The sequence below is a fragment of the Carcharhinus amblyrhynchos genome, chromosome 18, assembly GCF_965287045.1.
Source record: "Carcharhinus amblyrhynchos chromosome 18, sCarAmb.v2.hapA, whole genome shotgun sequence".
NCBI classification, from domain to species: Eukaryota; Metazoa; Chordata; class Chondrichthyes; order Carcharhiniformes; family Carcharhinidae; genus Carcharhinus; species Carcharhinus amblyrhynchos.
The window spans coordinates 40,689,090-40,712,477 of NC_137341.1; the positions used below are offsets into that span (position 1 = coordinate 40,689,090).

Consider the following 23,388-nt stretch of genomic DNA (forward strand, 5'->3'; position numbering starts at 1 on the left):
CTTTAAAATCCCTCCATTGCCTTATCCCTCCCAACCTCTCTAACCTCCTCCTACCCTCTATTGCTGACCTCATGCACATCCCTGATTTCCATCACTCCGTCATTGGCTACCATGCCTTCAGTTGCCTTCACCCTAAGCATTGGAATTCCCTCTCTACATCTCTCCATCTACCCACCTCTCTCACTCCTTCTTTAACACGCTCCTTAAAACCTTCTTCTTCAACTGAGCTTTTCCTAACCTGTCCTAATTTCCCCTCCACCCTTTGAGATTCAATGGTGTCACTGAACCCCTTCCCTCTTTCAACATCCTTGGGGTTACTTTTGACCAGAGACTCAGCTGGGCTCAACACATAAACACAGTGGCTACAAGAGCAGGTCAGAGGCTAGAAATACTGTGGGGAATAACTCAGTCCTGACTCCCCAAAGCCTGTCCACCATCTACAAGACACAAGTCGGGAGTGTGATGGAACACTCCTCACTTGCCTAGAAAGGTGCAGCTCCAATAACACTCAAGATGCTTGATATTATCCAGGACAAAGCAGCCCACTTGATTGGTACCACATCCACATACATCCACTTCCTCCACCATCCATGCTTAGTAGCAGCAGTGTGTACTATCTACAATTCACCAAAGATCCTTAGCCAATACCTTCCAAACCCACGACCACTTCCATCTAGAAGGACAAGGGCAGCAGATACATGGGAACACCACCACCTGCAAGATCCCCACAAAGCCACTCACCATCCTGACTTGGAAATGCATTACCGTTCCTTCGCAGTCGCTGAGTCAAAATCCTGGAATTCCCTCCTGAACAGCATTGTAGGTCAACCCGGAGCACATGGATTGCAGTGAGTTAAGAAGGCAGCTCACCACCACCTTCTCAAGGGCAACTAGGGATGGGCAATAAATGTTGGCCAGCCAGCAATGCCCATGTCCCACAAATGGATATAAAATAGTGGCTCTGTGTCAAATTGTGTTGGATAATTACTTCTGTGAAGCACCTTGGAACATTTTACCACATTAGAGGGGCAATATAAATGGAAATTACTGTTGTTGATGTACTCACTGTGTCTAAATCCGAGCCTGCTATTTTGGAATAACAAATCCACACTACTTAGGAAATTACCCTTAACTGTTCTTTGAACTGATTCCAGGGTTACGTGGGCTTATGATTGCTGTTATAATGGCTGCTCTCATGTCATCTCTGACGTCAATATTCAACAGCAGCAGTACATTGTTTACCATGGACATCTGGAGAAAGATCAGGAAGGATGCCAGTGAACGGGAATTATTGCTGGTCGGAAGGTAGGATTCGCTGGATAAACCTCTGGTGTTGTTTGTACAGTGGCGTAGTGGTTAGCATTGCTGCTTCACAGTGCCAGGCACCCGGCTTCGATTCTGGCCTTGGGTCACTATGTGTGTGGAGTTTGCACATTCTCCCCATATTTGCGTGAGTTTCCTCTGGGTGCCCCGATTTTCTCCCATGGTCTGAAAGACGTGCTGGTTAGATGCATTGGCCACGCTAAATTGCCCCTTAGTCTCAGGGGATTAGTGGGGTAAATACATAGGTTATAGGGATAGGGCCTAGATGGGATTGTTGTTGGTGTAGACTCGATGGGTTGAATGGCCTCCTTCTGCACTGTAGGGATTCTGTGATTCTATGAAATTCTGGCCAGCAAAAGCACTTTTCTCAACATGTAATATAGAACAAATACTAACCAAAATGATGTTAACATGATTTTGTTTTATTGAAGGGAATGTTACCAGTCCCCCTGGGTTCATGGTGGGGGGCAGAGGGGGGAAGGGAGTGTAAAATTGGAGACGGAGGCCATGGCGAATCAGCTCCCTGGCCATATCTTGCTGTCGGACAATTTAACTAACAATGGAACAACAGGAACAGGATGGAATAGACTTCCTGTGGAAACAAATTTAAATATTCAAATACCCCTTTACCAGGCTCTGGATGGCAGAATAACCTATGACCTTTTTGCTTACCAAGAATCTATCCACTTCTGTTTCCACATCTTTTCAGGAAGCGAGTTCTAACTGATTACCATAAACTTGTCCAAGTTAAAAGTGAATTACATTCCTGGGATCATAGCGAGGGCAGACCTGTTAAGGCAAGCAAATTTCCTCCCTATACAACATTAGTCAATCAGATAGATTTTTAATATAATCCAATAGTTACATGGTCACCATTACTGATACTAGCTTTTCATTCCAGCCTTGTTTAATTAATTACATTTAAATTCTCCTGCAGCCATTGTGGGATTCGAACTCATGGAGATGATTCTCCCAAAAGTGCTGAATTGGCGGGAAAACTGTTCTAAATCCCGATTGTTTTCTCATTTCAGCTTCTCACCCAAATCTCTGCACTCTGTGCACTGCAGAAGTTCCCGGTTGTGAACATCATTAAACTCTCAGACTATTTGCGCCAAAGAGCCTGAAATCGGCAGGATGAGCGCAAACGCACAATGCTGGGAGATCACGGAAAAGACCTCCCAGCATCCAGACCATCAAAAGCCCACACACATCGCAGACCTCATCACTGGCCCCACAATCTCCCCCACCTCTACACACACACACACACACACACACACACACACACACACACACACACACACACACACACACACACACACACACACACACACACACACACACACATCACTGGCCTCATTGATGTTCCACACAAGTCTCCCACATAGACATCGCTGGCTCCCACACCACCACCCCCCCTCCACGCAGACATCACTGGCCTCATCGCTGCCCCCCAACAACCCCCCCACAGAGACATCACTGGCCTTACTGCTGCCCCTCCCACCACTCTCTCCCCACACACAGACATGGCTGTCCGCTCAATTCATGCCCCCATAGATTGGATAATGTGTGTACCCAATCCCTCCATCCCTTGAACATACTGACCTCCTGCTGCCTTACAGAGAACTAATGTGTTGACATGCACAACCCCAGCTTGTGATCATTCCCTCGCTTGAATGGGAGCCTTGAGTATTGCACTCCCCGGATACAACAGTGAATCGATTAGGAGCCCTGAGTTTGCCCCCCGCCCCACCTCCCCCCTGCCCCCAGACACAGCAACCTTTTGAATGGCAGCCAATCAGCACCCCGAGGGATGAATGACACTCAACTGAATGCAACCTTCAAAATCGTTCATAAGCACTTGTTGCCAACGGGCCCTTGAATGGCCACACTCACTGCACCTATAGTGGGAGACCGTACAGACGCTATGACAACGGATGAATGAACACTGCTCGATAATCACCAGGCAGGAGTGTTTCCTTTCTGTCGGGGAACACTTCAGCAGTCACAGGCATTCAACCTGACATTCGGATAAGCGTTCTCCAAGGTGGCCTTCACGACACACAATAACGCAGAATTGCAGAAACTGATCCACACACAGGAGGACAGCCTCAACCGGAATCTTGGGTTCATGTCACACTATCTGTGACCCCCACAACTTGCCTGGGCTTGCAAAATCTCACTAACTGTCCTGGCTGGAGGCAATACACACCACTTTAACCTGTGCTTAGCCGTCTCTCCACTCACATTGCACCTTTAAGACTTGATTAGCTATAAAGACTCGCATCCCAACCATTATTTTGTAAATTGAGTTTGTGTCTTTATATGCCCTGTTTGTGAACGGAACTCTTCACTCACCTGAAGGAGTGACACTCCGAAATCTTGTTCTATCAAATAAACCTGGTATTGTGAGACTTCTTACTGCGCTCCCCAAATAATGATGTGGAGATGCCGGCATCTCAGAACTCCCAGCCACCTGACGAAGGGACAGCCCGTCCTGAAAGCTTGCGGCTTTTGCTACAAATAAACCTGTTTGGACTTTAAGCTGGTGCTGTGGGATTTCTTTCTGTTCTCCCCACATAAGCCAGAGCTGTATATAAGCTGAAGGAATGGACACACAGCCAGAGACACCACAAAGGTGTCTGCACGAAAACCTGCTCCCAGATTTTCAGAGGCTGACCAGGAGCACCTGCGAGATGCTGTGGAAGAGAGGCGTAAGCGGATCTTCCCCAGCCAGGGCCCTAACCCAAGGTCCCATCTGCCTTGGCATTGTGGGTGGAAGTGGCAGAAGCGGTGAATGCCAGGAGGCTGACACCGCGCTCTGGCCGGCAGTGTCGCAAAAAAACTACGACCTTCTGCAAGCAGCAAGGGTGAGAGGGCATCCCAATTGGAACGCCACACACACTTGGCACAGATCTCCAGCCCTGAAGGCTTAGACACCTGAAGGGCTCGCAACAAGTGACCCTTCCCCAAGAAACAGAATCTAATTCCCCTCATCCCTCAATGAGCACCTTTCAATGGTGACCGCTTTCCCCGAAACTGTCAGCACAACGCCCGAGACACAAACACACATTGCGCACCGTGCACTGCAATATATTAATGCTTGCTATCCACTAATGTTCCCACAGGAAAAGAATACCCACAACGCACGGGAGATGACACAGGCTGGTGGTGGCGTGCCTGACCTGCGGCAGCTGAGTAGCATGGAGGAGGGTGCCATAAAGCTGGCAGGAGGTGATGGGACATCCCAAATGGTCACCGAGAGCCAGGTTGGCGTCCAGCATGCAAGTGAGCAGAAGCACACCCTCAACCTTGTTCCTCCTCTAAGTAAGTGCGATGCCTTCATCCCCCTAAGAGTCCAGCTCTTTGGGTGTTGCCATCACCCCGCTGCTCTGGATCAAACTGCCCACGCCCCCCCCGGATGACACCTCAGAGGGAGGCACTGAGGAACCCTCCGAGGACAGCACCACTGAAGCATCACCAACATGTACCACCCAACCCACCAACACAGAGACGATCACCATGGTGGGTACCTTTAGTGTTGAGGCTTCTGGGTCATGATCTGGTGACCACATCACAGCCGCTGATGCACATCAGGTGGAGGTGGGCACATCCGAGGGCTTGGGCACACAGAGGTCTGCCAGGGGCCAGGATTCAGCTGTCCCCAAGCTAGCTGCTGGGCCTCCAAAGGCTGGTGGAGATGCATCAGGGAACCTGGGGAATTGTGGAAGGGCTGTCAGCAACCATTCTGCCACAGCAAAACTGCTTAGAGGAGTCAAACAGAGTGCTGGCGCAGGAGGTGGTGCCGACACAGCGTGAGACCCATGCCAACACTGCAAGGGTGGCGACCGCAGTGGAAAGTCTGGCTCAGGGGCCTGTCATCATGGGTGGCAGGGTCCAGGCCATCCTGGAGATACAACAGGCCATGGGTGAGTGGGTTTCTGGCATCCAGGAGGCACAACGTTCGATGGCCATGGGTGTCGGGGGCATGTGCGAGACACTGCTGGCCATGGCTGGGAATCTCGCTGGCATTCTGGAGACACAGCAGGCTTAGCCCAGGCTCAGGGGGCTGGTGCTGAGGGGCTCCAGAGCCTGGCTTGCTCAGAGAATGCTGTAGCTGAGAGGCTTCGGAGCTTAGCCGTGTCTCAGAGGTCCAGGGCTGAGGGATCACACATCATGAGGCAAGTGCATCTAGGCTTCCAGGACTGGCAGAGCCAGGTGACGCCAGAGCTTCCGAAGCTCAGTCCAGCTATCCTGGCATCCCATGGAGTGCCCCCGAGGCCTCAGGGCATCCCAAAGGAGGAAGAAGGGCTTGAGCCCATGCCAGGGCCTCACCCAGGGGATCTCGGATGTCCCGAGACCTTCCGATTCCTCCTCTTTCTCACACCGGGGCATCTCAGGGCCAGCGAGATGAACAAGGTGGCACCGAAACAGTGCCATCAACATGTCAGCCAGGGTCCTCCAGGTCCCGGCCACCCAGGGGACAACTGCCAAGGGCATCACAGGCAACAGGGCATGAATCACAGCTGGATGCCTCCACCTCCGATGTGCATCTGGAAGAAGCAGTAGACAGCACAAAGTTAGAAAGTTGTAGTTCACTAGAGGGCACGGGTGAAGGTCAGCATTAGTCAGGGTTTAGTAATCATTTATCTTAAGAGCACAATAAACTATTAATTGCACATCATGCTGTGACTAATGGTCTCTGATTCTTTTCCCCCCCACAGCTCAGTGTTCCCAACTCCCAAACATAGACATGCTGTCTGTTGAGCCTTGCAGACTCAGCCCATGTTTCAGAGTGCCTGCCTTACCTTCCCCAATATCTACCAGACCCTTGGTGCAAGTGCCCCCACCCCCTCTTGGCCAAATAACATGTGTCCCCAACCCTTACAGCTATGTGGGGCTGGGTGGCAATGTGTATTAGAGGTACAGGTAGGAGATAGACGACTGGCACCAGGGGCAGGATCCCAGTGTGCACAACAGCGAGTCATCATCATCCTCCAGCTTTCAACCAAGACTCACAACCATTGCCAGCCCAGGCACATTAATAGGGTCAGATGTTTTTGGTAGTGGGATGACAGGAGCAGGGAAGCGTGATGGGTCATTTGAGGGCCTAGGTCAGTTTGGAGGGGGAATAGAGGCTGCACTTGCTCCCGGAGTGTGGTGGATGTGTGTTGGTTGCAACCCCCCCTCACTGCACAGCACCAGGTAGGTGAAGTATCCTTCAATCAAAGTGTCTCTCGCTGCCCCTCCTTGCCTGACACTTGCCATCGCCACCCATCCTTTTTCCTCTGGCTCTTTATATGGTGTGGCCTCAAACTCGCCCCCTCGCTGTCCATCCTCCCAGAAGAGTGGGGGGGGGGGGGTGGGGAAGAAACTGGAGCCCTCGCAGCTGCTTCCCACACTGCGCGACAGCGCTGCCCAGGAGAGGGGAGGGGGGAAGTGGGAGCCCTCGAGGCTGCTTACTACACTGCACGACAGCACTGTCCGGAAGGGGGTGGAGCAGGACTCCCTGACGGAACCTCAGCCAGAGAGCTGTGAGGAAATAGAAGTCCCCCCAACCCCGCCACCACAGATATCAACGGTCTATGGGCCAACACTGAAGGAACAGCAGGAAAGCCACCAGGCATCTCCAGGGCCTGCCTACAACATCACCCGTGCCCTGTTAGCAGCACTTACCTCTTCACACCAGTTCAAGGCTGCCGTGCAACTTTTAAATACCTGTTCTGATTCACGCCAAAGTTACACCACGCCAAAGAGATGGGAGACGTAGGCGTGGGTGGAGATTGCAATATAGCATGTAAAGGTATGTAACCGCATGCTAATCAGTAGCCCACTGGTTTTCAGCGAGTTCCCAGCAGCACCGTTTTTCTCCGGCTGGGAGATGGCACGGATCGTAGAAGCTGGCAGGGAACCCGCAAAACGGCCGACACGGGCATTTCCCGGCCTGACCCGCCAGAAAAGTTGCGGGTCACGATGGGAGAATTGTGGCCCATGTCTCCAAATCATTAGTGCAAGCTGCTACCATTCACTTGTAATGTGATCCCCCTGACACATCATCTGTATGCCTTCTGAATACCTCACAAATTCAGGATATGTAACATCTTGTATCTGCATATCATTACACCAGATCATAGTAACAGTTCTGTTCACAAGAGTAGGAACAGGCGAGAGGTGAGGTAGTCTTGCTTTTCCTAATGAGTTATAGGGCACCAAAATCTGGTTCAGTGTCTGTTTATATTATTCATTCATGGGACATAGGCCAGCATCTATTGCCTATCCCTAGTTGCTCTTGAGAGGGTGGTGATGAACTGCCTTCTTGAATCGCTGCAGTCCACGTGCTGTGGATAGAGAGACAATTCCAGGATTTTGACCCAGCAACTTTCCACCTTCAAGGTTTGTGCCAGGGACGGAGATTACATCATATATTTCAAAAATTTAAAGCTTATTTATTAATGTCACAAGTCGCACTTCAATGAAGTTACTGTGAAAATCCCCTAGTCGCCACACTCCGGTATCTGTTTGGGTACACTGAGGGAAAATTTAGCATGGCCAATTCACCGAACCAACGTGCCTGGAGAATACAAGAGAAGTATTTTCCTGATTTCTGTCCCTCTTATTGGACTGGTTTTTCTTTGTCTTTGCCCAGGAATTGCTGGTTATAAAGGGAAGGGGAGGGAGTTGGCAGTGTCTAAAGTTGGAGTATGAGTAGAAAGTGCCTCCTTCTGATACTGAACGTGGAGCAGGCTCCATGGTTTTTCTCTGCCCGTCATCTTTGATTCTTCGTATTCATGAAGACTACCAGTAACATTGATTTCCTCATTTCCCTGTTCTTGTAGATTCCCTGCACTAAGCTTCCAGTCAGACCTCATACTATTCCAGCACCATGACATTCCAGCAGTCTCACTCAGCTGGCCACTTGTCACTCATTCGATAAAATAAAGATGTTCTCTGATGATTAGACTCTGCTCTGAATCTCTGAGTTGCTCTTGGTGCTCACTCCCTACCTACCTCTAGGGTGACCCATTGTGACAGAGAGTGAGCACTGGACCTAACTAGTCAGTACCACAGTGTGAGGCTCAGAGTCTTAATATGGGGAGGTGGAGGCATAGTGATATTATAGAAACATAGAAACATAGAAGATAGGAGCAGGAGGAGGCCATTTGGCCCTTTGAGCCTGCACCGCCATTCATTATGTTCATGGCTGATCATCCAACTCAATAGTCTAGTCCTGCTTTTTCCCTGCTTTTTGATCCCATTCGCCCCAAGTGCTATATCCAGCCGCCTCTTGAATACATTCAATGTTTTGGTATCAACTACTTCCTGTGGTAATGAATTTCACAGGCTCATCACTCTTTGGATAAAGAAATATCTCCTCACCTCATTCTAAATGGTCTACCCTGAATCCTCAGACTGGACTCCCCTACCATTGGGAATACCCTCCTTGCGTTTACCCTGTCTGGAATTTTATAAGTCTCTATGAGATCCCCTCTCATTCATCTGAATTGTTGCTGGATTCGTAATCCAGAGACCTAGAGTAATGCTCAGGGGACCTGGGTTCGAATCCCACCACAGTAGATGATGACATTTGAATTCAATAAAAATCTGGAATTAAGATATCTAATGATAACCATGAAACCATTGTTGTAAAAGCCATTTGGTTCACAGATATCCTTTAGAGGAGGAAATCTCCCTTCCTTACCCAGTCTGGCCTACATGCGATACCAGGTCTGCAGTAATATGATGGACTCTTAAAATACTCTCTGAAAACTCAGCTCAAGGACCCTTAGGATTGAACAATAAATGTTGGCCCAGCCAGCAACCCCAGCATCCAATGAATACGTTTTTATAAACTATCAGTGTATCATCCTTTTGGGCTCAATTTGCATTGGCATTATACCTCTATCTTAAAAATAATGATAGTAGAAAGTTGGCAGTGAACTGTTTGGATCTCCTCTCCCACATGTTCTGTTCTTTCTGCTTAGGATTGTGACGGTGATACTGGTTGCAGTGAGTTTGGTATGGATCCCAATATTGCAGAGTGCTAACAGCGGGCAACTGTTCAACTATATTCAGTCGGTGACCAGCTATTTAGCCCCTCCTGTGACTGCAGTGTTCGTTCTCGCAGTTTTTTGGAAAAGAACCAATGAACCGGTGAGCAATTTGAGTATCTACGCCCAAAGCTCCTCCCTCCAGCACTGCCTGTCGACCTTCCTCTTCTCACTTAAGACCCTCTTTAAAACCCACCTCATTGGCTGAGCTTTTGGCCACCTGATTTTAATGTTGTCCTTTCTCTGCAGGGTGGCATAGTGGGTGGGAAAACAGGGCAGAAGCTGCCATCCCCAAGGACGCTTCCTCCATTGTATTTTTAGCCACTTTGGCGAAATAAAAGTTAAGGGACAGGTCCCACGATGTCACTCTGGTGGAGCAGGCAGTGACTGAACCTGCCCCATCAGCCACCTAGGATTCCAAAAAGTAAAAATAGAAACCTCACTGCCGCTCCCCCCCCCCCGCATATAAATACCCTCCCTTCATCATGGAACTCCCCACACTTATATGGAATTCCCACCCCATCATGGAACATCCCCCCGGCATTGCCCAGTACTGCCCTGGCAGTGCCTGGGAGCAAAACCAAGGCAGTGCCAGAGTAATGCCTGGGCATGACCCTCTCCCCTCTGGGGGCTATACTCACCTGTGCGCCTCCAGCAGGTTGTGATTGCCGGGTGCACTTCGTGTCGGACCTGCCGTGAAGGCGCGCCAACGTTAATGCACAATCCAATGTTGGGGAGGGGGATTATCAAGCGTAAAGACTCAAAGTGATATTAAGTCATCATTGGCAAGAGGGACAATCAGGCAGCACAGTGGCACAGTGGTTAGCATTGCTGCCTCACAGCCCCCAGGGGTCCAGGTTCAATTCCAGCATAGGGTGACTGTCTGCGTGAAGTTTGCACATTCTCCTCGTGCCTGCATGGAATTTTTCTGGGTGCTCCAGTTTCCTTCCACACTCCAAAGATGTGTAGGTTAGGGGGATTAGCCACAGTAAATGTATAGGGTTACAGGGTAGGGTGGGGGAGACAGCCTGGGTAAGATACTCTGTCAGAGAGTTGGTGCAGATTTGATGGTCTGAATGGCCTCTTCTGCACCGTAGGGATTCTATGGAATTGCAATGGGAAATACTGCCAGTGTAGAAGTTGTTTGGAAACTCCCGATGATATTTCCTGTCCGATACTGTTCAAGCTCCTGAAATGGGGGGTGGAAAAGCCCCCTAATATATCTCCCTTCTAAAACAAAATCTGAAACAAAATGTTTAAATGTGGCTTATGTTTTGTGATCTTATTCTGGAAGTGAAACCCTTTAGCAGAAAATCTTTATCTATGGGGTCTGTGGGGGTGGCAGAGAGACATAGGTTGGAATGTGGGCCTTGAATAAGACCTTTTTAAAATAGTTTTCAAATAAAAGGATGGCCTCAACCAGGATCTTGGGTTCATGTCACAACTACATGTAACCCCTACCATTTGACCTGGGCTTGCAAAATCCAACAACTGTCCTGGCCTGAGACGATTCACGCCACTTTAACCTGTGATTAGACCCCTTTCCACTCACATTGTCACATTGACTCAATTACCTGCAAAGACGTGCATTCCAACCATTATCTTGCAATTGAGTCTTTGTCTATATATGCCCTGTTTGTGAACCCAATTCTCCACTCACCCGATGAAGGAGCAGCGCTCCGAAAGTTCATGATTCCAAATAAACCTGCTGGACTTTAACCTGGCTTTGTGAAAACGGAGGAAGGGTAAAAGTTGCCCATTCCCGTAACGGAGCTAGCCAGGCTAGGAGAGCAGGTTCTGAGGTGCCTTGCCTCCCACACCAATCTGCACGCTCACCTAGCACCGGCAAAAACTGAGAATGCTGGGATTGGGGCCTGGAATCCCGAAATTGGTTCCCTGCTGCTATCTTTAAACAATTATTCAGTCCCCCCGACTCTGTAAAATCCAGCCCACAGTCCCCCTCCCATTTGGACAGAGAGGTAAGATCCCTACCTCTGAGCCTCACCGAGAGCTGACTTTTCTCTGCCAACGTGACATCAGGACGGAAAGCAAAGCAGTGTCCACCGTTAAACCGTTGTGAGTGTCTGCTTTTTATTCCAGGGCGCATTCTGGGGTCTAATGGTGGGACTATTGGTGGGACTAGCCAGAATGATCATGGAATTTGTGCATCCCTCGCCGCGGTGTGGGGTGCATGACCCAAGACCGTCAATACTGAAGAAAATTCACTACCTCCACTTTGCGGTCATACTGTGCGCCCTCACAGCTCTCATCGTCGTGACAATCAGCCTCTTGACAAAGCCTCCGAACGAAAGCCAGGTATTGTGCGGCTTCTGCTTTCCGAATGGTTTACCTCATTGAAACGCACGGGGTGGCTGAAGCTTTTTTGCTTTACACATTTCATCAGTGCAGAAAAGATGGCCGTCACCCGGGATCCTTCCCTCCTCCTTCTGCTAAGGACACCAGGGGGCAGCTTTTCACCTGGCCCGCTGTTAAAGAAATCCGGTGATTTGGTAGGGAAGTGGGAATTGTGAGGTATCTTTCATAGCAGGCATCTTGGAATGCCAGATTTACATTCGAGTGCCAAGTTAATAATCTACCTCTTTATCAACAGTTCCAGCTTCAGCCTATCGATAAATTGAATTAAGGTGTGAATTGGTTTACTTTGGATAAAACTCTGCCTCTTGCATTTTAATTTGCAGCAAGTCTATCACCCTATCTCATCACCCTACCTGTATCACTGACTCACATTCGCTTCCACCCAAACAAAGGACGCGATGACCTAGTTGCATTATCGCTAGACTATTAATGCAGAAATTCAGCTAAGGTTCTGGGGGTTCGAATCCCACCACAGCAGATGGTGCAATTTGAATTCAATAAAAAAATCTGGAATTGAGAATCTACCGATGACCATGAAACCATTGTCAATCGTCGGAAAAATTCATCTGGTTCACTATTGTCCTTTAGGGAGGGAAATCCTGCCGTCCTTATCTGTTCTGGCCTACATGTGACTTCAGAGCCACAATGATGTGGTTGACTCTCAACTGCCCTCTGAAATGGATTAGCAAGCCACTCAGTTCAAGGGCAACTGGGGATGGGCAATCAATGCTGGCCAGCCTTGTCCCATGAATGAATTTTTAATAATGTATTTGTTTTAAAATTTTCCAATCTTTGTTGCCAAATCCCTCTATGGCTTTGTCTCTTCCCACCTCTATAATAGTCCTCCAACCCCACAAACGTCTGAGATATCTGTGCTCCTCTGATGCATTAATGGGCTGTTTCGCTCCATATAGTTGGCTGTGCCTTTGGTTAGAAAGGCCCTAGAAATTTCTCCTTTAACCTTTCTGCCTCTCACTTTCCTCCTTTAAGGTTCTCTTAAAACCTATCCCTTCAATCTAATAGCCCCTTTACATAAACTGGAGTCATCCTTTGTTTTATAAAACTCCTGTGAAGCTTCTTGGGATGTTTTATTATGTTACATGTGACCATATAAATTTAAGTTGTTGTTATAATCCCTATTGCCCTAATTTGGAGGCTTGAGGGGGGTACTGTTGGACAGCCTTTACCTCTATTGCATGTTCATGGACTGGGGAACACAGAAATGTCTGGATAATGCACTTTATATATCGACCTAATGAAATAATTCAATACCACCCTTTACATGTAGTATAGACGCCCAGCAAGCATATTCTGTATGATGTGGCCAATACCATTCAAGAGTCTATGGGCAGGATTTTACGGCCTAGCTTGGGTGAGATTGTCAAATCCCGTCAAAGGCCAAAGGAGATTTCCCGTGCTGATTCTAGGGCAGGCAAAATAGTAGAGTTCAGGCCTATAATTTTCTTCTGTGCTTATCTACTGTGATTCACACTATTCAATGTTGAACGTGTGAAAGGTGGCACAAATAAGTGCAAGTATTTTTGAGCTTCGAGCATGTCAATTGGATTGTCAACCCTCCAGAATTGCCCTGGAGTCTCTAGCCATTAACGATTAATCTCCAGGACATTACTTTGACAAAGCAAGAGTGAAAAGAAACATCATAAGTGTTTTTTAAAATTTTTTTTTGATTGAACTCTTTTGTTTACGTGGTGGGACAATAACCATGAGTTATTGGAGATGAGGAAGAAAGGTTAGGAACAGAAATATTACATGATGAAAACTCCAGGAATTTGGTCAACCAGAGTTGGCAACCCTTCACCTGGTCTGGTCTATTTTTTCTTTATTAATTTGTGGGATATAGGCATTGCTGGCTGGCCAGCATTTATTGCCCATCCCTCGTTGCCCTTTGGAAGGCAGTTGAAAGTCAACCACATTGCTGTGGCTCTGGAATCACATGCAGACTGGACCAGGTAAGTACGGTAGATTTCCTTCCCTAAAGGACATTAGTGAATCAGATGGGGTTTTTCCAACAATCGACAATGGTTTCAATGTCATCAGTAGATCCTCAATTCCAGATTTTTTTAATTGAATTGAAATTGTCAGCACCTGCCCTGGTGGGATTTGAACCTGGGTTCCCAGAACATTCATTGAGTTTCTGGGTGAACAGTCCAACAATAATACTACTAGGCCATCGCTTTCCAAGTATTGTGGCTATTGATTTAAAATGAGGGATACAGGCCTTCAAGAGAAGTAAGAGAGATTGGGCCAATTCTCCAAGGGTTGGACATGAAGCAATTAGATTTGGACAGCATTGCGAAAGGTCATCCTTGCCCACCATTTGCTCCAGACAAAGACATCAAGCATGTTTCAGAATATTCTCGCTACAAGTAACATTCCTTTCAACCACTGATAGAGTCTGTTGTCTCTGATAATACACGCTGAGGAATCGAGACATTGATGTGGTTTGCTGCATGTTGTAATGCTTAGATTACGTTTTAACGAGAGCCCATCCTTAAAGTGAGCACACCTGTCCAAACAGATATGCTCATATGGATCCACCCAGGTTAACATGCAAGAGTGTTATGTATATAAAATATGCATAATAACAGGAAAAACAGATTATAAATATTAACCCTTTGTTCACATTTTACAGGAAGAAGCTTTACATCGTGTTTCATCACTTGATCCAGCTGACAATTAAAAGTACCTGCATGTAGCCTATTGCAGATTAGAAACCAATATTGACTGGAGCAATAGGTTCCAATAAAGTTAACCCAGTTATTGTGGGTGTAAAATGTTTTATTGTTTTTAATAGGGGAGGCAATGGCACAGTGGTATTGTCATGGACTAGTATTCCAGGGACCCAGGGTAATTCTCTAGATCCAGGTTCGAATCCCACCATGGCAGATGGTGAAAATAAACATCTGAAATTAAGAATCTACTGATGAACGTGAAATCATTGTCGATCATCGTAAAAACCCATCTGGTTCACAAGTGTCCTTTAGGGAAGGAAATCTGCCATCCTTACCTGGTCTGGCCTATGTGTTGACTCCAGAGTCACGGCAATGCCTTCAGGGATGGGCAATAAAAGCTGGACCAACTGGTGACACCTATATCCAACGAACAAATAAAAAAATGTATGTTTGAACACAGAATCGTCTCAGGTCTGAATTAAGCCACTAAATATTCACACTTGCTCCTCAGATGAAAAACGTTACCTGGTGGACACTTTCACGAGAGAGAAGGCAGACTGACATACCCCTGCAAAAGACATCTCCTGAGAGACATGCTTGGGACAATAAAACTGAAGGTAGGTTCACTTCAATCTTTCAGTGTTTTACAGGGCTGAGGGGAACATTACTCCTTCTGTGAGATATAGAAAGGTAACTGGCATCCGCTCTCCATCTACCTGCTCAATTGCTTGGTGGGCTGTTGCATCACCCGTTACAATCCTGAGCCACAGGACTAGAAGAAGGTGTGATGGAGCTCCCCAGAAATTGGTGTTAAGACCCCTGCTATTCATGGTATATATTAATCACTTAGATCAGTGGCGGGCAAGATGTGGCCTGGGGTCCACAATCGGCCCATCAGGGTTCTGAATGCAGCCTACGAGACATTTTATCCACTGTTGCCACATTCCATTTGTTTCTAACCATGTAGTTTTTTTTTGACTGTGAGAGCCGTGCACTCCCTCTGCATCCAATCTCATGAATCTCACCAACTTGCACAGATGCACTGTAGAAAGCATTATTCTTGTAACCTCAGGTATTTACCCTGCTAATCACCCTGAAACTAAGGCGGCAATTTAGCATGGCCAATCAACATAGTCTGCACATCTTTGGAGTGTGGGAAGAAATCGGAGCACCCGGAAGAAACCCACACAGCCACAAGGAGAATGTGCAGACTCCACACAGACAGTCACCCGAGGCCAGAATTGAACCCAGGTCCCTGGCACTGTGAAGCAGCAGTGCTAACCACTATGCCACCAGGATGAAGGAGGGCCACTCATGCAGCCCACTTAACCAGCCTAAGTTGCCCAACGGTGAATTCAGTGTTGGGCAGGACAATGTGGACAGCACAATTTCCAAATTTGCAGATGACACAAAACTTCACAGGGGCATGAACTGTGAGGAGATTAGTGTAGAACTTCAAAAGGATAAATGCTGGTGGAATGGGCGGACACACAGCAGATGAAATTTAATGCAGAGAAGTATGAAGTGATTCATTTTGATAGGAAGAATACGGACAATACAAAATAAAGGATACACTTCTCAAGAGTTTGCAGGAACAGAGGGAGCTGGGTGTATTAGTGCATAAATCGTTGAGAGTGATGAAATAAAGCATTCAGCATCCTAAGCTTTATCAATAGGGGCACAACGTACAAAAGCAAGGAAGTTGTGTTAAACCTGTACAAAATACTGGTTTGGCCTCCATTGGAGTCTTGTACTCAGGCAGCATGGTGGCACTAACCCAGGTTCAATTCTGGCCTTGGGCGACTGTGTGGGGTTTGCACATTCTCTCGTGACAGCATGGGTTTTCCTCTGGGGTTTTCATTTCCTTCCACACTCCAGAGATTTGCAGGTTAGGTAGATTGGCCATGCTGGATTGCTCCATAGTTCCCAAGATGTTTGGGTAGATGGATTAGCCACACGAGGGATTATTGGGGTAGGGTGGGGAGAGAAGGCCTGGGTAAGATGCTCTGGCAGAGAGTCAGTGCAAATTTGATGGGCCAAATGGCTTCTTCTGCACTATAGGGATTCTATAATTCTGTGGTTGTGTCCAGTTCTAGATGCCACACTTTAGGGAGCATGTGAAGGCATATAAAGAGAGTGCATAAGCAGGGATATAGGAACTTCTGTTATGTTGCTAGGTTAAAGAAGTTGTGAGTGTTCTTCTTGTGGAGAGGAGATTTGTTGGAGGTGTTCCAAATGAGGGGCCTAGATAGGGAGAAACTGATCCCATTAGGGGAAGGATTGAGAAGCAGAATGCACAGATTTAAGATAATTTGCAAAAGGCACAATGCAACGTGAAAACCTTTTCATGCAGATAAGCATCCGGAACACACTGTCTGGTTTTGTGGTAGAGGCTTCTTCAGCGGAGACTTTCAAAAGGGAACTGGATCATTTTCTGAGAAGGAAGAACGTGCAGGGTTACAGGAAACAGGCAGAATAGTGGCATTAGGTAAATTGCAAGCACAGCCACAGCATGCTGAATGTCTTCCTTCTGTGTTGTCACTGTTGCAGATTACTGCTCGGTGACCTCTGCTGGAAAAGCCGTATGTCAGGTGAGGTGTCAGGTGTCAGTTGTAATGGTGTTCCTTTACTGTCCGTGATGACTTCAGCCAGGGTAATGAGGTTGGCTTGTTAGAGTATGAACTACCTGATGAGTCCTATTCAATAGTTAAATCAGGGAGCCGCACGCTCCCTATTTAAAGCAAGTCTGTCAGACTCCCAGCCTGCATTCAGGAGGAAGCAGCTGGAAAGCTGGCTGTGTACAGATGTATGGTGTAAATAAAGGAACTTGGTGACGGGACTTTTGTCTCCATGGAGTTATTACACTGTTGTTGGATCAAAATCCTGGATCTCCCTTTCTAACAGCACTATGGGTATACCGACACCACACAGATTGCAGCAGCCCAAGAAGACAGCTTATAACCACCTTCTCAAGGGGCAATTAGGATTGTTGGCCTTGTCTTTAAGGCCCACAGAATGAAGAAAATGTTTCAGATTCAATGCCCTCAGGGTTGGATGGCTCACATGCCACAACATACATGACAAACATGAAAACTACCACTATCTGTGAAACTGTGTCCATAGAAATCATTGCTGCCTTTAGGATACAGGGGATGTAAATTGAAATAGAGGTGTAACTTCTGTGCGTCACTATTAGATTTATTACAGAACTGGATCTCTCTGCCTCTCCACCTCTCTCTCCTTTCTGGCACACTTTCAAACCTATCTCTTTGACTGAGCTTTTTCTCATCTGTCCTAACATTTCCTTTTGTGGCTCAGTTCCAAATACTGTTTAACAATGTGCCTGTGAAGCACAGTGGGATATTTTCATAGAATCATAGAATTCTATGCAGAAGAAGGCCATTCGGCCCATCAATCCTGCACCAACAACAATTCCCCCCCCAGACCCTTTCCCTGTAACCCCATGTATTTACCTTGCTAGTCCACCTGACACTAAGGAACAATTTAGAATGGCTAGTCAACCTAACCTGCACATCTTTGAACTGTGGGAGGAAACCAGACCACCTGGAAGCAACCAACACACTCATGGGGAGAATGTGAAATTCCACACAGACAGTGACCCAATCCGGGTCACTGGTGCTTTGAGGCAGCAATGCTAACCACCACACCATTGTACAGACATTGAAGGCAGTAAAGAAATTCATATCATTGTTATCTTAAGGCCCTATTGGAGAAAGATTCAATCTGGCTCTCCAAAGAGAATTTTGTAATTACCTGAAGAGAAAATAATGATGGGATTTCAGGGAAAATAGGGCAGTGGGACTGAGATGCTTTTACAGGGAGCCTGCCCAGACATGATGGGCCAGAAGGCTTCTATGCTATAACCATTCTATGATTCTATGGTGCTATACAACATTAGTGGAGGTTATAAAACTCAGTAAGAACAAGTGATACAATGGAAAGGTTCAATGACATGTTGCAACCTTCTACTGATTCAATTGTTTGGATTTTACCTGTATCGTGGGGGGTGTTTTAATATATTGCTATGTAGTTTTGGATGCCTAGTACAAGTGCTGCTAGTGATGTTACCTGCATGGTGTTAATAAGGGAAATAATGAGTTGGTAAAACCCAATGCTGATCAGGTTCTTCTGATGTGGGGATGCCAGTGTTGGACTGGAGTAAACACAGTAAGAAATCTCACAACACCAGGTTCAACACACCTTCCACACACCTGATGAAGGAACAGCGTTTCCGAAAGCTTGTGGGTTTACTATCAAATAAACTGTTGGACTTTAACCTGGTGTTGTGAGACTTCTTACTGTGATCAGGTTCTTCGCCAGGAAGCAGTTTAACTCTTTGTGTTCCTCGTGTTACTGTCAAGAAAACACCAACAAATATGGGGCTATCAAGCTAAATTTGTTAAGTTATGGAAACCACATGATAATGGATGCTCCCAGCCCATTTCCTAATCTAAAGTGGATACACTGGAGTGAAAACCTACTCCTGGTTGGGTACAAGAAACTACAAAGGGTTGTGAACGTAGCCTAGTCCATCACACAAATAAGCCTCCCATCTATTGACTCTATCTACACTTCCCGCAAGGACCACACACACCCTGGACTTACTCTCTTCCACCTTTTTCATCAAGAAAACAATACAAAAATCTGAGGTCAAGTACTAACCAACTCAAGAGCAGCTTCTTCCCTGCTGCCATCAGACTTTTGAATGGACCTATTATATGTTAACCAACCTTTCTCTTTTCCCCATCTGCAACTGCAACACAGTATTCTGCACCCTTTCCTTTCCTTCTCCCCTATGTATTCTATGAATGGCATGCTTTATCTGTATAGCGCGCAAAAAATAATACTTTTCACCGTATCCCAATACATGTGACAATGGTAAATCAAACCTAATTCAGGAGTGAAATCAGGAACTGCTCTTTCACACAAATGGTGGTCAAAACATAGACTCTGGATACTGGAGGTAATTGGGACTTTCGCTCTGAAATTCTAAGCTTTTCTTTTATTGGTTCATGGGATATGTGCATCCCTGGCAAGGTCAGCATCTACTGCCCTGGAGAAGTTGTTGGAGGGCTACCTTTTTGTTAGGTAATGGTATTGTCGCTATGGTGTAAAGGAAGGTAGATGGAGTTGAGATCCAAATCAGCCGTGACCTAATTGAATGATGGAGTAGGCTCAAGGAGCTGAATGGCTTCCTCCCATTCTTAGTCAGGTTTTCTGGATAACATTGATACCTTGAGCAACAGGTGCCAATGAACTTTCCATTGTAAGACTGCCAGGGTGCTCTGTCAGTAATGGAGGGGTCAACCTTATTTGTGTGTTCAAACAAGTCCAATGAGGACCTGCACCCGTGCAGTTGGACCTCAGTTGCTTGGTTGCCAAAGTGTATTTTGTAGTATTTACGCCAATGTGACACACCCTCAATAACTATCTCCCCACATTACTGTCATTCTTGTTGAACTGGTGCCCATGAGGCTTCAAGGGTTTACCTTTCTTCCTGATTCCCTTTCTTCATCGGCAAGCTCAAACAAACCTTCGCAATGTTGCTCATTGTACAAATTCTTCAATATATGGTTCAAAGAAAGGGTAAATGCCAAGTGAGTAATCTCGGTGAAATTCAGCAGAGGGCAGGACCATGGAATTAGTACTGCAACAAATAGTTCTGGAACTCGAAATTAAATAATGGGGAGGCAATGGCCCAGTGGTATTATTGCTAGATTATTAATCCAGAAACTCAACCAATGTTCTGGGGACCCAGGTTTGAATCCCGCCAGGGCAGACGATGGAATTCAAATTCAATAAAAGAAAAATATCTGGAATTAAGAGTCTACTGATGACCATTGTTGATTGTTGGAAAAACCTATCTGGTTCACTAATATCCTTTAGGAAAGGAAATTTGCCATCCTTACCTGGCCTGGCATACATGTGACTCCAGAGCCACAGCAACATGGTTGACTCTTAACTGCCCTCTGAACAAGGGCAACTAGGAATGGGCAATAAATGCTGGCCAACCAGCAACACCCATGTCCAATGAGTGAGTGAGAAAAATGCTTTTAATGAGCATTTAACTGGGTCTAAAAAAGCTTAAGAATCTTTGTTCCAAGTTACAATTGCAGTCAGAGGAATATGGCTGAGTATGGCTCTTGAGGGCACTGGGATCAAAAGGTTCACAGCGTCTTCACTGGAGAAATGTAGGATCTGGTAAGACCCAGGAAGGGCCATCTATTTGGGCATGAGGTGCTTGTTGAATAGAACCTCACAGGCACAGCAGAAAAATGTAATAAGTAACAGCTCTATCATACCCTCACCTGGTAATCATAGAATCCCCTACAGTGTAGAAGGAGGCTATTCAGCCCATAGAGTCTACAATGGCAACCATCCACCTACACCCTATCCCTGTAACCCCTCATATTTACCCAACTGATCCCTCTAAACTACGCATCCCGGAACACTAAGGGGCAATTTTACATTCATCTGACTCCTCAGTGAGATAGGCAGAGCCAAGAATTAACACCCGGTTTCCAAACATTATCAGATTTTATAAGCATCCTAACATTATTGCTTATTTTATCTTTTTTTTAATCCCTTCCCACTGTAAATGTTGTCTTTCCAATATTATTTATTCCTATGTGCTTTTGAAGGAACCTTGTTAACAATCAGACTATTGGTTTGGAAAGATCAGAAAATCTTTATATTTAATTTTGGCCATGCTCTCTGGTTCAGAAGAAAAACCAAAGTCGAAATAGTCCACTACACATCACTTTGTTTTCTAGTTCGACTGAGGGGTATGTCCCCTGGAACACTTACACACAACACATTAGTTCCTATCTCAGTAGTTCCTAATGATTTACAGATATATAGCAATATGCACCATTTTCTAATTAAATTGTTTTTTTCTTTTGTGTGTTAGGTGCTGAGGAAATGACACAACAGAAATGGTCATGGATTAACCTGTTTTGCAGTGTTAAGACAAGCAAAGACAACATGCCTGCCCCGATCAACCTCACTGATATCAATGAGAACCCATTCTGGTCTCGAGTATGTTGTATAAATGCAATCATTCTCATGTGTGTGAATATTTTCCTGTATGCATACTTCGCTTGAGAAAGGAAATTGGTGCACACCTGAAAGCAGCCTGAACGATAGAATATGTGACATGCGTTGTGTATGGAATGGAATGTCCAATGGAATATACAGAATAATTAATTTCACACAGGTCCCTTCTCTACTGGAAAGTCCTCAATGTTGTTTTGTTCACTCTTCCTGAACTTCCTCCAGCTCCACGATCCTCCCAATGTATCCGTGCTCCTCCAATTTTAATCTTCTGTACATCTCTGCGTTTAATTGCCCTGATGTGGAGATGCCAGTGTTGGACTGGGGTAAACACAGTAAGGTGCCTCACAACACCAGGTTAAGGTCCAACAGGTTTATTTGGTGGCAAAAGCCATTAGCTTTCGGAGCAGTTAAGAAGGAACAGTGCTCTGAAAGTTAATGGCTTTTGCTACCAAATAAACCTGTTGGAGTTTAACCTGGTGTTGTGAGACTTCTGTGTTTAATTGCCCTGCCATTGGCAGCAGTGCCTTTTGCTGCCTTGACTCTAATCTCAGGAATTCCCTTCCTAAACCTTTCTGTCTTACCACCTCTCCTTCCTTTAAGACGCACATTGAAACTTACCTCTTTGGATCATTTGTCCTGACATCGCCTTACATGGATTAATATCACATTTTGACCGATGACACCCCTGGAGATATTTTGCTAAATTAGAGGAGCTACATAAATGCAGGTCATTGTTGTTGTATTCTACCTACAACTTTGAGTGCCTTGAGTTGCTTATCCTCATAAACTGAGAATTAATAAATAGTTTTAACTGGTGAACATGCACATGAAAACCGTCAGGGTGTCAAACACAGGGAGAAATTGCTGGAGATACACAACAGCCCAATCAGCCACAGTGAAGAGGAAAGACAGAGTCCAGGCATTTAGTTTAATTTATTTATTAGTGTCACAAGTAGGCTTACATTAACATGGCAATGAAGTTACTGTGAAAATCCCCCATTTGCCACACTCCGGCGCCTGTTCAGGGACACTAAGGAAGAATTTAGCACGGCCAATGCACCTAACCAGCACTTCGTTCGGACTGTGGAAGGAAACCAGATTACCTGGAGGAAACCCATGCAGAGATGGGGAGGATGTGCAGACTCTGCACAGACAGTGACCCAATCCGGGAATCCTGGCGATTTCAGGTGTGTTTCAGGCATTTTGGGCTCTGATGAAGGATCATCCTGACTCGAAACTTTTGCTCTCCACGGATGCTGTCAGACCTGCTGCGATTTCCAGCATTTTCTGGTTTTGTTTCAGATTCCAGCATCCATAGTATTTTGCTTTTATTTCAGGTATGTTCCCTGTTTGAGACTAATATGAAATAAAAACAATAGTTTTCCTGTCATGGTGATTTGTGTGCAGTTATTAAAAACAACTTTTGTTCAAGAAATTCAGGACTATGGGTGCATCAGTGTCAAGATTAACTGATCGTTTGGTCATAGAATCTTACAGTGCCAAAGGAGGTCATTCAGCCCATCAAGTCTGTACCAACTACAATCCCACCCAGGCCCTATCCCCATAACCCCATATTTACCACAGCGAGTCCCCCGATACTAAGGGACAATTTAGCATGGCCAATCCACTGAACCTGCACATTTTTGGACTGTGGAGGAAACCGGAGCATCCAGAGGAAACCCATGCAGACATTGGGAGAACGTGCAGGTTCCACACAGTCAATCGAGGGCGGAATCGTAGCCAGATCCCAGGAGTTGTGAGGCAGCAGTGCTAACTACTGTGCCACCGTGCTGCCCAAGATCACCTCTCCTTTTCCCCAATCAGTCCCACTCTCCTAATCTCGGCCCTGCCCTACTAGATCACTCACCTCCAAA

General features: G+C 46.3%; 1 protein-coding gene across 2 annotated transcripts in view; it reads left to right on the forward strand.

The window, feature by feature from the left end:
• LOC145355062 (sodium/mannose cotransporter SLC5A10-like) overlaps window positions 1-21,872 on the forward strand; it is a 153,837-nt gene extending 131,965 nt beyond the window's left edge. Inside the window, exons 11-15 of one of the 2 annotated variants that reach the window (XM_080206883.1) lie at window positions 1,155-1,305; window positions 9,303-9,471; window positions 11,469-11,684; window positions 14,949-15,054; window positions 21,369-21,872. In XM_080206883.1, the coding sequence (XP_080063009.1) occupies window positions 1,155-1,305; window positions 9,303-9,471; window positions 11,469-11,684; window positions 14,949-15,054; window positions 21,369-21,562 (836 nt within the window). In that variant the 3' untranslated portion in view covers window positions 21,563-21,872. The remainder of the gene's footprint in view (window positions 1-1,154; window positions 1,306-9,302; window positions 9,472-11,468; window positions 11,685-14,948; window positions 15,055-21,368) is intronic. The other variant, XM_080206884.1, reaches the window with a different exon arrangement.
• Window positions 21,873-23,388: the final 1,516 nt, after the last annotated feature.